We start from the raw sequence: 17,140 nt of genomic DNA on the forward strand, positions 1-17,140 counted from the left end.
AAGGGTACAAGCTTTTCATGGGTGCGTAAAAGGGTACAAGCTTTTCATGGGTGCGTAAAATTGACCTAGAGTACCTTGCTACCCAGAGGTAAGCTACAAGCAAAGTTTCAGCTACGTTCTTTAAATCTATTATAGCAGTCCAATAACAAGGTAATCAAACAAACAGATTACTTAAAACCATAAAGAAAAATCTATCTGTACTGTCACAGCCCAACACGGTAGATGTGAGCCAATAACCTGACCCACAATGTCTTGTCAAATCCTTCTATCTGTATGTACCAGCGTTTCAACTCTGAATTGAAATCGCATGTGGGAACCGCTTTCTATCTGGGGTTTAAGCTTTTGCAATCATTACTGAAGCCAACAACAAAATACAATAAATGCTGAGACTTGCATTAATACTTCTCACGTGGAAGGAAACAGGGAACTTAATTACAATTTTCATTCACTCTTGTTTTCCTAAGTGATAGGTTGCAAGAAAATCTTGCAAATTTGCAGCATGTTTAATCAAATCACAGCTTAAAAGAGACAAAGCTGCAAAGCACACAAGCTGAAAGCAAGGAGACTGAGGGCACAGAAGGACCTATTAATGGATATCTGAATAAAGGGGGGGAATAGGGGGAAGGGGGCTGAATAGGTGAACTATATAGATCTGGAATGTCAAGAGCCAATAACATAAGACTGACTCTAGGATGCAAACTTTTTGTGGAACAAAAGAAATACTCCCAAGTGATCGATTTTTATTCTTTCTAAGCAAAACATTTCAGACAAAACCTAATGGGCACAAGCTCAGCAATGTCCACACATTTAGAAAGTGCAAAGTTTCTTTCAGAGGAAGCTGCTTTTTTTTGGCTACCATGTTTTAGTATGCACTGGTCTTTTTAAAACAGAAACAGGAAGGTCTGCTCCTCACAGGATTGCCCAAGAAGAACTTGTCAAGACTGGTCACATTTTTCCAAGTTAGCCCCCAAATAGCAGCAAACAGATATTTTATTACATGGCAAGAAACATGTCCAAACTCCTCTTGTAGGTATAGCTTGCATCAAAGAACCTGAGTATCAGTAGAGCCCAACGGGGCTTCTGGATACCCTCCCTTCCAATGTCACTCCAGTGTCCGCTCGTATTGAGAATAAAATACTTGTTGCAGTCACTATCTGCATCCTCTTGAGCTTGCACACGAAGTGGAACCATCTAAAACAGTAAAAAAAAAAAGTTTAAAGAGAAAAATGATTCAAGGTAGCATCTTTGCTGGTGCCCTCCCACCTGATACATTATCTCAAAAGACAAGCATCCCACCCATTCTTCTATGCGTACAAATACCCTAAGAAACTTAAAGGACATCTTTCCATATGCTGGAAAAGTACATAGATGGCTGTTAAGCCATAAAGCCCTAAACACCACCATATTATACAACACGCTACAGTAGTTTCATCAGTTTGGAGCACCAAGGACTGCAGAACAACACTGTTTGGCAGAACAGACCTGCAAGATAAGGCCTGGGTATTTCTGATCCTGCCAATGCAAGTAGTATCCATTCAATGATATCATACTGAAGGTAAAGTTAACTTACACACACACGCACTTCAGTGATCCAATACTAAATTTACAACTTCTTGAATCTTTTTTTGTTCATCTGTACAAACTTTATTATTACCAATATTTTAGAGATGTCTATAGAGCAGGCATAGGCAAACTCGGCCCTCCAGATGTTTTGAGACTACAATTCCCATCATCCCTGACCACTAGTCCTGTTAGCTAGGGATGATGGGAGTTGTAGTCCCAAAACATCTGGAGGGCTGAGTTTGCATATGTCTGATGTAGAGGGAAGTGGAACTACAGAGAGCCAGTTTTTCTTACTCCTCAAGGTTACATTCCGAACCTTCTGCACCCTGGCACCTTCTCTTTGACCTGTGTTGCAAGTTGCCATACTCAGGAACTGAACTTTGCAACTGTTGGTGAGAAGGAGTTGTTTGCTTCACTGTCTCAAACGAAGCGTCTGTTGTTAATCAAATAATTTATAACGGTAATCTAAATTACTTACTGTAGGTTAATTCTTCTCCAGCTCTTTTACGTGACTGGTCACCTCTAAAAAAAAAAAAAGGTAGCAATGGAAGGAATTATAGAAAGTTAGCATGAAGGATGGCATCAACATAGAGTTCAAAAACAATACAAATAAAATATAATATTTATGTATGCCAGAAGAGCAACAATAACAGAAGGAACAGAATATACCAGAATCAATTTATTCTGCCTGACAAGTATTATCTCTAATATTTAGGGCCAAGTTTTGAATTACCTGGGTGTCAGAGTTTTATTTCTGTATGGTCTTATTCCACACCAGCAGTTACTTGAAATGAGCAGCTGCAAAGCATAAGCAAATGATGTGCTTACTTCCCATGCTGGCAGCACACCGCTCTGTGGCTAGTAACACTGGCATGTGAAGCAGACACATAATCTACCTATCCAACACAATGGCCACCTTTCTAAATGTTACAGGGACGGATCCAACCATGCAGAAGTAGCTATCCTACCCAAAATCATAACATGAGACTGACGCCTATGGCAACTTTCTTTTGGAGGTGAACAGCAACTTCACTGAGGGGCTGTTTTCATTAGGATGCCATAACCTTTTCCCATCCATGCTGCTAACACCCCAGAATCGGCTATCTTAAAAAAATAATTATACTAACCAAGCATGTTAGCAAACATACATATATTTAATGAGCCATCTAATTTTGCCTAAAAGATCTGAGACACAAGGAGCAACCCTGCCATTAGTCAAAGGAAAGCAGCTTTATTTAAGCAGCTTATTTAGAAACTGTGAAAGGGCAACAATTACTAACATGGGGAGTTTCATTTGGCATTTGTGCCTCAGCCATCAGACTAGTTAGTGTCTTGATGAAATTTCTCAAATTTACTATTTCTCCAAAGGGGTTTGAACTGAGCATCTTGGAAACCACACTGACAAGCTACTGAAAGAAATGCTACCAAGCCACCATTGTTCCATTTAGTGAACAAAATAGAAGAGTTAACATTCCTCCAACATATGTATGACTCATAGCTAAACTATTTTGTATTGTAAGTGACCTCTAGCAGTACAGCTAACTTATCCTCCTGGAACATTGCTAGTACTAAATATCAGCCCCAAGGCTAAATTTACCCAGAGTCACTGGGGAATAGCAGTTTAAAATTCAAAACGAAAATGAAACAAAGCGCTTGATCAGATTACCAGGCTAAAATGATTAGGTGTAACTGCGCAAGAAACCTACAGCCATTCTGCAAGGGTTCAAGTACAGTGGTACCTCGGGTTACATACGTTTCAGGTTACAGACTCCGCTAACCCAGAAATAATACCTCGGGTTAAGAACTTTGCTTCAGGATGAGAACAGAAATCGCTCGGCGGCGGCACAGCAGAAGCAGGAGGCCCCATTAGCTAAAGTGGTGCTTCAGTTTAAGAACAATTTCAGATTAAGAACAGACCTCCGGAATGAATTAAGTACTTAACCCGCGGTACCACTGTACAACCGTTTAAGGAGGGTGTTGAGAGAACTCCTGCTTTTCCTGGCAAAAGCTGAAAGTGTGCACACACATACATAAGAAGGACATATAACAACAAACACAGCAGAACAGTAATAATTCCCATCCAGTCTGCCATCACAACATTCAAAACTCTGGTAGCTGGTTTATCAAGGCTATAAGCAGACAGCTTTGGGTGCTTTTGTAGCAGTTGTTCAAAAGGCAATATCTTTGTTTTGTCCTGTTCGCAGTCCTTGAAAACTGTCCCCATCCCTGATAGCTCCTCAGTGAACACATTCTCCACGATCAATGGAAACGCCAAGGAAGAGAACAAAGAAACGCGTGCTCCTTCCCCAAAACATTTACAAAAAACATACAGTACAGGGGTAGGGAATCGGTTGTTATTATTGGACTTTAAACTCTACTCTCAGGGCAATTCATAAAATGTTTGCTTTACACACAAGCTGTTCTGACTTTTCTGGGCAAATACAAGGACTGCTGGCAGCAATTATTCTGACTGTGGCTGCACTTTTATTTCAGCTCATAGTCATAGTCATGACTGACCCCTCTCCCAAACCCCAACAACATCAATTCGAGACACTTGCTGAAAAAAACTGGGTACTAATTTTTGAATGTCAGGGTTATTACCTGGAAAATCCTTCCTGAATAAGTTCTTGTTGGAGTTTCTGGTCTTGAGCAGCATATTCCTCAAGCTCAGATTCTACAGCAGGAGGGAGGATGTTTGGAATAAATTTAGAAAATAAAGCTGGTGCCATCTGAACCCATTCTGTGTAGAAATGGAAAGTAATAGTGAATGAAACAAAATCACTTGCACGCACACACATTAATTCATATGGCAGGCCTGTAACATCCTAGGACTGAGCTTTCCCACGACATAGAAAGGATAGCTCAGTTGATTAGGGCGTGGTGCTGATAATGGCAAGATTGCAGGTTCGATCCCCATATAAGACAGCTGCGTTTTCTTGCATTGCAGTGGGCTAGACAAGATGATCCTCAGAGTCCCTTACAAGTCTGCAACTCTATGATTCTATGAAAGGATTAAATATTCTCTTGCTGCATGCTAAACGCATGTACAAGGCACCAGATTGCTTAGCTATAGAAGACAAAGATGTCTGTCCGGGAGCAGCCTAGTGGGGTAGGTGTTCCCAGTGTTTCGACAGCAATCATAACCACAAATGTACAACAAATGCATCCAATTTCCCATGTGCCACATAGTTTAATTACACACCTTGACATTAATGGCTCTGATCTAGCACTTCATCTGCAAGTCCACAATCTGGCCAAAATAGATTATAAGAAAGGACTGTCACACACACACACACACACACACACACACACACAGAGAGAGAGAGAGAGAGAGAGAGAGAGAGAGAGAGAGAGAGAGAGAGAGATACACCTTCTTTTTGATCTGGTTATTGAGACTTGCCTAAAATATACCGCTCTTGAAGGCTTCAAAGCCAAGCCCTTTCATTTTTTGCCATGTGTACATAAGCCAGGCCATGTCAACAGGGCAGAAGCCACAGAATCATGGAATTGTTGGAAGGGACCCTGAGGATCATCTAGTCCAACCCCTTGCTATGCAGAAAAATGCAGCTGTCCCATCCAGGGACCAAACCTTCAACCATGGCATTATCAGCACCATGGAGACAAAAGAACTTGCTGCTTGGTTTTCCAGGGACATCAGTCCTGTAAATTATAGACTATTCAAAAGAAAAATGATTTAGCTCATTTCCGATCTTTGTATTCCTTCTGTGAAGCGTAAGATACACTACGTATCAATATTCTTTATATCTACTATCCATCAAAATGTGATCACCATTTCTCCCCCATTGTGTTATTGTTTTCTAAACGATGTGCAAAATTAATAAAGAGTATTTAAAATAATAATAAAAATAACAAAAGTAATCTACCTGGCCTAAGCATATACAATCCTTTGACAATGTTTGCCATAGTGGAAGGGTCTATCCAAAAAGGCGTGGTCTGAGCTTCTAGGAGTAAAGCTGAAATGATAAAAGAAACTCACTTAAACATTAATTGTATGCCAATTAAGCAGGTAATGGTGGCATCCAAATATCCTTTTCAGAAGACAAAACTGAATGAACCATATTACCAATTGTTACTAGTTCAGTACTGAAGAATATTCTATTTTCCAACAACCTGTTCCGAATATAGAGACAACTGCCTTTACCATCTTTATTAAGAACAGTATGAAAATACTGAATCCTTCCAATATCTATTGATACCCCCACATGACACAGTAAGAACTTTAAAGCCTGTTAAAACTTCCCAAGATAAGAAAACATTTTAAGCCTCTTAAAAATAAAATCAAGTAAGATAACAGTTTGCATTAAAAACAGAGGGAAAACTCTGCATGCAATGATAAGTTAACAGAAGATTTTGAAGGTAACCCTGGGTGGGTTACGGGGACCCCCTGGTGTTCATGGACCACCAACTGGGAACCACTGCATGATGAACTACATGGAAAATGTACTCACCCATTAATATAACTGGGTGGCCAAGAGTTCTTTTATTATGAGAAAATGGGTGAGGAGTTGACTAATAATAATAATAATAATACAGTAATTTATTATTTATGCCCCACCCATCTGGCTGAGTTTCCCCAGCAATTTTGGGTGGCTTTCAACAAAATATTAAAATACAATAGTTTGTTAAACATTAAAAGCTTCCCTAAACAGGGCTGCCTTCAGATGTCTTCTAAAAGTCTGGTAGTTGTTTTTCTGTTTGACATCTGGTGGGAGGGCGTTCCACAGAGCAGGTGCCACTACCAAGAAGCCCTCTGCCTTGTTCCCTGTAACTTGGCTTCTCACAGCGAGGGAACCGCCAGAAGGCCCTCAGGGCTGGACCTCAGTGTCCAGGCAGAATGATGGGGGTGGAGATGCTCCTTCAGGCCCATGCACTTTCTCCACACCACACATACATTTATAGACCACTATCATGTTTTGGTTGTCTTTTCTCCATACTAGAAAACCTAGCACGTCAACCTTCTGATTGTTCCAAAAAATCCCTTTTAGGTACTGAGGTGACTCAGCCTTTTAATGTCTATTGATTACACCCAATAGCAGTGCAGGAAATTACTTATTGACTTTTAACAATGCCTTTACATCTAAATGCCTTGACCTTTACACCTAAATAAAAAACTGCTGCCAATTCATCCATATGTCAGACGCATGAGTCAGTCTCACTAAAATTATAACGTTATTTAGAAAAAGTATCAGCTGCAAGTACAGTGGTACCTCGGGTTACAGACGCTTCAGGTTACAGACTCCGCTAACCCAGAAATAGTACCTCGGGTTAAGAACTTTGCTTCAGGATGAGAACAGAAATTGCGCGGTGGCGGCGCAGCAGCAGCGGGAGGCCCCATTATCTAAAGTGGTGCCTCAGGTTGAGAACAGTTTCAGGTTAAGAACAGACCTCCAGAACGAATTAAGTTCTTAACCCGAGGTACTACTGTAAATGGAAGTGACGCTGAAGCACTAGACAGCAAAAATGTAGAATACTACAAAATGGCATTGCTGGGAGTTCATTAGCTGTGGACTGGGATGTAAGAAGTGAAAAACAGACATTTCCTTTAATTGACTATGATCAGTTGTTTACCTTGATTTGATATAAGGGAATTTTAAATAAGGGTTATTAAACTACTAGCAGAAAGCATTTAGATGCAATACTTATGGGACTTTAGGGTGTATCTAATAATTCTTACCTACACCTCGGTTGGGCTGATACAATGACAGTAACAAATTTACCTTAATCAAAGCCGATACAGTCAAACCTCAGTTGCTGAATGTAATCCGTTAAGGAAGACCGTTCTGCTACCGAAACTTTCAGCAACCAAGGCACAGCTTCCAACTGGTTGCAAGAGCTTCCTGCACTTAAGCGGAAGCCGGGTCAGACGTTCGGCTTCCAAAAAACGTTCAAAAACTGGAGCATTTACTTCTGGGATTTTGGCATCCGGGAGCCGAAACATTCCAAAACAGAGCTGCTTGGGAACCGCGGTTTGACTGTATAGGTTCACAAAAAGCAGGTGGTGCAGCTCTCCTAAAGACAGGCATGGAAAATTGCATGTTTCATGCTTCCACGCATACAAAAAAATGAAATATGTAGCTCATTATATGCAGAAAACTGGTGACAGTTTATGAAAATGTCTGAAGAACAGAATTTCCATGAATGATTTCAATGGAGGCCAAAGTAATCACTGAAGTGTTCTTATTTTCTTACTGGGTTGGTTCGAATCCAGAGATAATTGCTGTTTTGCCAATGTCAACATTGACATCTGAAGAGGACTGTTTCCATTTATAGCAAAAGATTTGTAAAAAAGTAACAAAAAGCTGGATGTTGTAGTAAGAACAAATCAACAGTGAACTCTGTGGCTGCAGACTTCCTGGCTTACAATGGTCTTTTGTGAATGACCAGCATGCTACTGTATGCTTCCCAATGTTCCCACTGAACTCCTTTCCAGGCATGAGCAGGACAAACAAACTCGGAAGCCCAGATCTAAACTGTGGATCATGGCTTGTTTGTCCTTAACTACCTCAATGAATAACCTTCACCTCCCATGGTTTAAGGTTAGCTAGAGATCAAGGCTTGCTAGGGAGAAACAAATCACAACCCCCTGTTCAGATGGAACAGGAAATCTAGGCTTTCTGGTTAGTATATCCTGCTCATTTCAGGGATGGAGTGCAGTGCAGTGGAAGTGACTTGGCATGCTGCTTGCTCACAATAAAACCACAAAAAGCCAGAAAATCTATGCATGGAGCCAGTTTTTCCCAGTGATGCATTATGACTGTATTTTCATACAACTTAATACTGTCAAAGACATCTGCTTCAAACCTCTTCAGCAGATAGCTGTATTTATTGAAATAATCAATCATATTGCATTTTCTAATATAGGCCAGGAATAAATTACATCCATCATCTGGTCTTCAAAGCCTATTTTGAAATAAGCTATTAAAGGTTCCTTGATATAATATTTGGTCTTAGACTTTTTACCTGTTCAATTTCCCCATTAATACTGAAACTTCAGCATTTTGTAACTCCACAATACGAAAGAAGCCAATTAACGTAATATTTTAGAAAACGTAAGCCCAAGAACTTTACTTACGCATTAGGCTGTAAATGTGCTTTTCTGCAACATGTTCCGTAAACAGTTTTATAAGGTCATTTTTTAAGTCTCGATTGAGCTTGGTTTCTATGTAAAACTTATTCTGAAAAACAAAACAGAAGAAACCATGTTAACTGTTTTGGATTTACAGCAACACAAAAAAGGCCTGTGAAAATCTTCAGAAAAGCATCATTCATCATCATCCTTAGAACTTTTGTTGTTGTTGCTTTTGAGCACTGCATTTCTTCAGGGATAAACTGTTGGGGACCACATGGTGGTGGTAGACACGGGCTGTACTAGAGACACAAGTGGCCCAACTTCTATTATTATCCATTGTTGTTATTACAAGGTATTTATAGGCAGCTTTCCTGCATGATACCCATTTCAAGAGAAGAGAGGAAATCAACAATACAGAAGTTAAAAACCACTAGATCACCCCAAAATTTAGGAATATTTTTCTCTTTCTCTCTCTGCCACTCCCCTTTCCCTTGTTTGCCACATGCATGAAATTAGGCCAAGGGGTGCTTGAAATGAAAATGAGGGCTGCATGTTGCTCATACCTGTTATAAAGTAAACATAGCTTTCTTTGAAAGTGATTCTAACAAGTTTTGCTACCCCATTACGGTACATAGAAAGTGTTCACAGAGTGATAAAACAGTTCAATGTAAAACCACAGTAGAGCTATCTTGCTTATCAATACTGCAGATATCACATATTTCTACAGGAGCCATTTCCTGCTTGTATCACTGCTGTTCTTCAGCATCACACATCAGTTGCCATTATGGTCCTCCAGATAGCAAGCATGTAAAATGAATATTAATGATACCTGTCAAACACCAGATCTGCCAAGCTGTCCCCACTATTACTTATTTATTTAATTGCATTTATATACCACCTTCTCCCCCAATGAGCTCAAGGTGCTGCACATAGCTCTCTTCCTCATTTGATCCTCACAACAACCCTGTTAAGTAGGTAAGACTGAGAGACAGTGACTGGTCTACGGTCACCCAGTGTGCTTCATGGTTGAGTGGGAATTCAAATCCTGGTCTCCCAGGTCATAGCCCAACAATAACCATTATGCCATACTATATTCTACCACTATATATGCAACCTAGCAGATTTCAGGAGACAAAATGTGCTGGTACTTCTAAGGTGATGATGATTTTTTAATATACAGCAAAGAGATAAACACATCATGTTTTGAATCCTCCATCCAAATGGCTCCTTAAACCAAGGTTACATTTACGAAAATGGAATGTCTACTTGTCATTTTGGGGCAAATCAGCTCAAAAGTCTTATTTTTCAAATGATGGACTGCTTGTGATTGATTATCTGTTAAACATCTGGCTAGTTCAGATGACAACCTTGAGTTGGGTTAAAAACTCTGAGGACTTAAAGAAGAAACATCACTTGATCAAGGGAGAGTCCACATATATATTGGCCTATTCCGACCTCTTTTTCTTAATGGTGACTGCTCCTGCTCAGGCTGCACAGAAAAAGCATTTCGGTTCCTGAAATTCATTCCAAGTGTACAGATGAAATATATATACAGATGATATATTCTACATGATGTGGTATTAGGGTGTGAAAACAGTCCAGATCCAATGACCCTCAGGCTTGAGTGCCATTGGGAGATGAGAATACAGAAATTATTATATAATTTCTATGAAGTCTATTGGATTCAGCAGAAACACACGGTTGATTCAGAGACAGAGCAAAACGAGAACCAAGACATTAAATCTGACTAAAGCAACAGTTAACACACTGCCCACTTCATACTCCATTTAGAATCACTACAGACCTGAACATACCACCCAGAGATTTCAGCCAAATACAGGACACCTCAAAGCACTTAATTTTCTCTTGAGAAAGACACATGCTTCAAAACAACTTCAAAATGTTCCTCACAAAAGGTCAACTGTGAACTACTAGCACATATTCTGATAACGCTAAAATCCTTCACTACCGTTCAGAATGTTTATCATTTAGTCAAAAGTCATTTTAAAAAATCAAATCAAGAAATATTACAGCACAAAAGAAAGGCTACATAATGACCAGGCTCAGGTAGTTTTAAAGGACAACACAATAATCTTTACAACATTCATTTTAGTTGTTGCCATGGCAAATAATATAACCCTCCTAATGTGTGTATCATTATTCAATACTATGAAGGATAGCTAATGGGATGCTCTCTAAAAGCAATGGTACCAAGGATACCAGCTAATCAGTTTTCTGGTGACAGCTTGGAGATGTGCCTAGATCCAGTCATGGGAGTTACAAATGGCCTCTATGGACCAGGAGTTTTCTAACAGCTTAGCTTGGTTTGTCAGCTGAGATTTCTGGAGAGAAACATAAAAAGCACCTGAAAAGATTTTAAGTTACATATCTTTAAAGGCTCTTAATGAAACACAAGTTTGCATTGGTCCAGTGTTCTTTTAGGACTACAGATAACATGATCGGAAGTCAAAGGGTTATAAACATTCTCTGTGATACAGTCATTTAAATCAAACAAATACTAAGCAATAAAATTATGGCACATATTTGTAAATCTTATCTGTGACCTGCCAATACTTCTTTTTAAAATCTGAGATCTAGTAACAGTTGGCTCTATGTGGGTAGAAGAGTTTTGACAAAACCTAAATCATAACTGTGCATACACAAATCCTATTTTTGAGATGGTGTGTTGACAGAAGGTTGTTTTTAATTACAAGCTTATTTTGGTACATTAAAAACACAGCTAGAGCCAAAATTCAATAAATGAATGAAGTGCTCTTGCAATAATAAGCATTACAACTTCTGCTTCTTGGCATGGGACCAGCATAGTAGATCAGAATTCTCTTGATATGCATAGTTATCAAATTTCTCAAATCGGTTTGCAATGTTTTAGCTGCAAGACATTTTAGAGCAGAACCCATCTAATACCCCTTCCGCATGTAAATCACATTAACATATGCAATGTAAGTGCATTTTTTGAATTAAATAGTCTGAATATGTAAAAAAAAAAACACAAGAAGCAAACCTTACTGATCCAGGAAAGATTATGCAAGACACAAAATGTCTATAAATATGAAAGCCTGGTAACCCATCTGCAAAAAAATAAATGTACATGCACTCTTAAGCTTAACACACCAAGCTAATGGCAAAACTGATTCTTCCAAATGAGTGCTTATACCAATTTTAGAACACTCATTAGCAATGCTTGATGCAGTACAACCATACTCAACCTGAGTGGTTGCCATGCAACTCCAGGCACTCTTAGATGAGATTGAGTTAACTGTAACCTGAGTTATGCAAGCATGCCCTCTTTGCTGCACCTTTCTGCAGTCCCTTAGAAAGCCTCCCAAGCAGCCAAGGGGAAAACGGGCAAAAAACAGGTACAGACAACTTATACGAGCCAAACCTCATGGTTGCATTGCAGATTGACCAAGGCTGCTGGGTTTCAATACCATCAGCCATGGCCTGCTTTTGGACAGGCTGTTTGGGTTGAGAACAGAATGCACTGTGTTATGATGGTTCTGTTCCTAACTGGGTAGTTAATTTCAGAAGGTGCTGCTGGGGGATAAAAGAGTGCAGCACAGAAGTACCTCAGCACACTAGGCGAGGTTCTGTTATGGCCTGGGCTTTAATTAAACTGGTGGAATAAGTCCAAGTGAGCCCATGAGGGAAAGCTCAGTTGGTAGAGCATGAGACTCTGAATCTCAGGTTTGTGGGTTTGAGCCCCACTTTGAGTGAAAGATTCATGAACTGCAGAGGGTTGAACTAGATGGTCCTCGTGGTCCCCTCCAACTCTACAATTCTATGATTCTATTCTATGAGCAGAGAGAGGAAATCTGTGGGAGATCTAGCAGGAGATCATCCCACTTAACTCCCAATGTAAGTCTTCAGGAGAATCCAATTGCTGACCACTGCTATACCTCGCACCTAATCAGTTCCTTCCTTCCAGACTATGCCCAATTTGAAAAAAATAGTCTAAAAACTTACCATATATATGAAAAGAGGCACAATGCTCTGTAATGCTCCCATATACTGTCCAAGTGCTATGTTAAACCTTTCGATGTAGATGTCTGGAGGGCTGGCCTGCAAGAAAGAAAACATAGCTGCCTTACTAGAATGAAGTAACCAGGTTGGACTTGCAGGTAAAAAACAAGACTAAATAATGTGAAATAATACAATATCTAGGGTCATATTGGCTAAATGCACTACTAATTTGTCCTTAAGTGGGGGAAAACTTGCTCAAAAAGAGAAAATGTGCAGGGAGAGCCAAAACGAGCACCATTGTATCTGCTGATATAATATCATATTAATCAGTGATGGGTAGCCTGCGGCTTGCAGGCTTCATTAGGCCAGCCAGGATGTTTTGAGTGAACCAAGGACACTTTTCCACGCTTGATGTCCTATGATGTCAAGTGTGGGAAAGTTCAAGAAAGAATTCAAGTCATGGCAGGAAAGAAAGAAAAAAATCTTCCTTTACTGCTATGAGCTGAAGTTTCAAATATCTGGTGCCAGGTGATTAGCAGGTGGGTGATTATGCTCACTTTTCCAAGTGGTCTGTAGAGTGCCACTTTTAGAAACCTGCTGCATACCAACAGTGAAATCACTCCATGAGTGCGGAACCTTATGTAACCAAAATGGGAAGTTATCAGCAGGCTTGGGCAAATCCCCAATGTTTGTAGGTAAAAAATGTGGTGGGCAGGGAATACTAAGGAAGGGAAAGGACCTGAAACCAAGCGAATGAGGACTGAGCATGCTCAGTAGCCACAGAATGTCAAATGTCTGTTGCAGGGGACAGGGGGATGGTATGGAATATCCCAGAAAAGGGCATGGCTGGCTGGAATCTGGAACATAGTGGTCCAGGTTCTACTTGCTCCAGGTTTTATAAAGCATGAAGAAGATCAGTACACACACATTCTATTAGACTATTCAGGAGGGAGGGGAAATCCGGTTAAAATATTATTAATATTCAAGCAAAAGAATGTGTGTTTGTATCCTAATTTTCCTAAAGAGCATCTAAGAATTGTTGAAGGAATCATTATATCTGTACTCTATTCTGCACTAACATTACAATTACTGCAACACTTACTGACCAAGAAATGCTTTTAGCAATCATAATTGGGTCTTGATGACGTCAAGTGTGGGAAGGTTTAAGAACGAATTCAAGTGATGGCAGGAAAGAAAGAAAGAAAGAAAATCTTCCTTTGTTGCTATGGGTTGAAGGATCTCTTCTCGAAAGGGACACTTCAGAATATTCCAAGAAGTCGGCATCAATTTAATGTAATTATTTATATTCTGAGGAGCATTTGCTCTTCCACATATAACTGAATATGCTGAATACACATCAAAATTCAACAGTAATTCTCTTAAAAAGGTAAAGGATAAAACTCAGGCCCAGCAAATCCCAAGTTGCATATGCAATTCATGGAGGGAAGCTTGTCTAGAACAAACTGATTTCCACTTGCGCAACAGGACTGCCATCCTTCCAGTCTTGCCCCTGTGTGCGCTCTCCTCAAATCTGTTCCAGAGGGTTGGGAGAACCCCTAAATAATGACGAGAGTGTATAGGGGAAGAAGAGGGGGGAAGTCCCATTTTGCAAGCAGAAATCCTTGTGCAGACACAACCCTGATGCAGTGCTATGCTAGATACAAACCAATACAACTATCTGAAGAACTCCCTAATAAGTTAATTGCTGACACTTAAAGTTTTTTAAACAAGCTGCACAATGAATTGGTGGAAAATGTTGCAACAGGCTAACACAGCTACGTTACCCCTCTGAAAATACGACTGAGAGTCAGTTTATTTTTATTTTTATTTAGTTTAATTTTGTATCACATCTGCAAAAACCAGAACCCTTTGCTTCACACATACCCTCTGCCCGCAAAAATGTTTATCCCATGTTGTAGAAAAGATTTCCAAAACCTAATGTATAATAGAGACAATCTTTGGCATAAAAAAAAATGTGATTCTCACAGTATTTCTGTCAGTTTTCCTTAGTATAGAATGAAAAGTGATTTTCTGAGACTGCTAAATTAAAAATTCATATAAACTGTTAAGAAGTTCAAAAGATACCTAGGGAGTTCTTGTATGCATAATTAAATTCATTATTAGATCAAGTGCATACTGTAACAACTTTCAAACAGACTTGCAAGGGCAACAGGTCTTCCAGCATTATACTTATTTTAAGCACAAACTTTTTCAGCTGATACTTTCTTATTGAAGCATGTTCCTTTTTCTTCATTATATTCCTTTTCTTTTCCAGCAACAGTATTTAAGAATTGCAAATCTGTTTGCTTGAAATTTCTCTGTATGAATGATCATTATTCTTTTAAAAAAATTATGCTTCACTTCTACAAGCTACTATACAGGAGGATTATTTCCAGCACTATGATTAGGGTACAAGGGATGGTTTTGCAGTGATGCTGGAAGCCAAATCTAAGTCCTATCTTTCAGTTTCAAGTCTTAACAAGTTAAAATTACCCCTTCAGGATGAAATTGCTCAATGCTAAACTCAAAATGAAATACTGAAATGCATTCAACCATTTGAACAGTTGGAAATGGAGAAAAACACCACAACATAAGGTTATCCAGAAAAAGTGATTAGCTAACATTTCATTTATATAAAGAAAAGATTAGTATCACCCAGAAAAGAATGAAACCGAGGACGGGGAGGCACAATTTTTACATATGAAAGACTGCAGAAATACAGTGGAACCTCGGGTTGCGAACGTGATCTGTGCGGGAGGCACGTTCGCAACCCGCAGCACCGCGTCTGCGCACACATATGATGTGATTCATCACTTCTGCGCATACACAAAGCGCGATTTAGCGCTTCTGCGCATGTGCGAGCACCGAAACCTGGAAGTAACCCGTTCTAGTACTTCTGGGTTCAGTGCAGTCCATAACCTGAAAACGCACAACCCACAGCGTTCGTAGCCTGAGGTATGACTGTATCTAAAAACCTGCAAACCTCTACTAACACTGCTGCTAAGAACACCTTGCTCCAATATACTTTTTTGCTTAAGCTTAACCGAGGTTCAATTCAGCAGGTAAGATTAAGAGTTTTGAAAGGCACAAGAGCAAGCTTCCTCAGGAGCTTATGGACTCTCCTTCCTTGGAGGTTTTTATACAGAGGTTGGATGGCTATCTGTCCTGGATGGTTTAGCTGAGATTCCTGCATTGCAGGCGGTTGGACTAGATGTCCCTTCAACTCTACTTTCATATTTTCAGGGGAGAATGAAGGTGTGCCTTATGCTGCTTCTTAACATAAAATAATTTAAGAGGTGGCGATGGTGGGTATTTTTGCTTGTACATTATTTAACATGCTAGAAGCTTCATAATGAATGCCTTGGCTTTCGAGTGCCTTCTTGTGCTTGGAGGGAGGGGACTGCCTTCCAACAAGCCTTATGAGGTGATGATGGCTGCGTGCAAGGCTGTCTGCAGAGTGCTGGAGAAGTTTTCGACAAATTATTTTCAAGCAGAGCAGCAGAGAATTTTTGAAGAAGTTAAAGGAAGTTTCCAACCCACCCTTCCAACCCATCCACTACTCTGCTTTAACAACAATAAGAATAACCCCCCGTTGATTTCCAGTGTTCCACAGGCAGCATTTCGAAGTCCACGAACCTAAAGAAACATTAAGAAACCAGAGATACAGTGTGCACAAAAGTACAGAGACAGAGTACCATTTGGCCAACTTGGGGCACTTGACTGACATTTCGTTTCACCATAGCGAGGGGTAAAGACATCCCAAATCACTTGCTATTCAGCCCTAGCAAAGGTGCTGCACACCTCTAGTAAAAGTATGTGCTCCTCTTCCTTCCAATCCACTGCATGCAGAGCTGGTATGGGGATAGAGTGTGCTAGAGTTCCTACTCCATGACTGCAGTCATGGGATTGTTGTCTATCACATGATGGTGTATGTTTTCATTCCACAGAGTAGGAAGTGACGGAGACAGGATATTTGTGTTACTGTGTTCCGTGAAGTGGGACTATTGTCCTTTGCTCTTTCTCTTTGTTGTCTGATGCTAGAGAGAGAGGGAGCCATGTTGCAGTGCTCCGTGTGTGTTTATATGTAAATAAAGTAGATTAGCCAAAATGCTGAGTTGCTGAGGTCTGTTACGCAAACCGCAAACACTCTGCAGATCCCTAAGTGTGCCGGTGTCTGTTGGCATCAGTCGCTGTGATGTTCGGGCAGAAGAAAGCTTTTGAAGTTCCCGAATGATCAACCAGGAGGGAGAGAACATGCCAGTCAGGCATGTGTCTCTACCAGGGTCCTACTCGAGAGTAGGACGAGATTCTGACAGAGAGGGGCTTGCCAAGGACCCCCTGCCCCTGAAAAGCAGAAAGGCAAAGACAACCTATCTCCATCTTCCCCTCCACAATTTAGAGTTAGGCAGGAACGGCAGAGTTGTGCCTTATTTTGGCCCTCCACTTACATCCAGCAAGGGTGGAGCCAAAGCAAATCTGCTTATCTCTGGGGCTGGGAAAAGGGGA

At 40.2% G+C, this 17,140-nt stretch overlaps 1 protein-coding gene across 2 annotated transcripts in view; it reads right to left on the minus strand.

The window, feature by feature from the left end:
* Window positions 1-720: 720 nt before the first annotated feature.
* Window positions 721-17,140, minus strand: part of CACUL1 (CDK2 associated cullin domain 1) — a 33,278-nt gene continuing 16,858 nt past the window's right edge. The window contains exons 4-9 of one of the 2 annotated variants that reach the window (XM_081912789.1): window positions 12,638-12,733; window positions 8,657-8,759; window positions 5,448-5,537; window positions 4,165-4,237; window positions 2,042-2,085; window positions 721-1,191 (exon numbers count right to left, since the gene is read on the minus strand). In XM_081912789.1, coding sequence (XP_081768915.1) covers window positions 1,151-1,191; window positions 2,042-2,085; window positions 4,165-4,237; window positions 5,448-5,537; window positions 8,657-8,759; window positions 12,638-12,733 — 447 coding nt within the window. In that variant the 3' untranslated portion in view covers window positions 721-1,150. Of the gene's footprint in view, window positions 1,192-2,041; window positions 2,086-4,164; window positions 4,304-5,447; window positions 5,538-8,656; window positions 8,760-12,637; window positions 12,734-17,140 lie in introns of both variants that reach the window. The other variant, XM_081912788.1, reaches the window with a different exon arrangement.

Source organism: Podarcis melisellensis, assembly GCF_964234715.1.
Source record: "Podarcis melisellensis genome assembly, chromosome: 5".
NCBI classification, from domain to species: Eukaryota; Metazoa; Chordata; class Lepidosauria; order Squamata; family Lacertidae; genus Podarcis; species Podarcis melisellensis.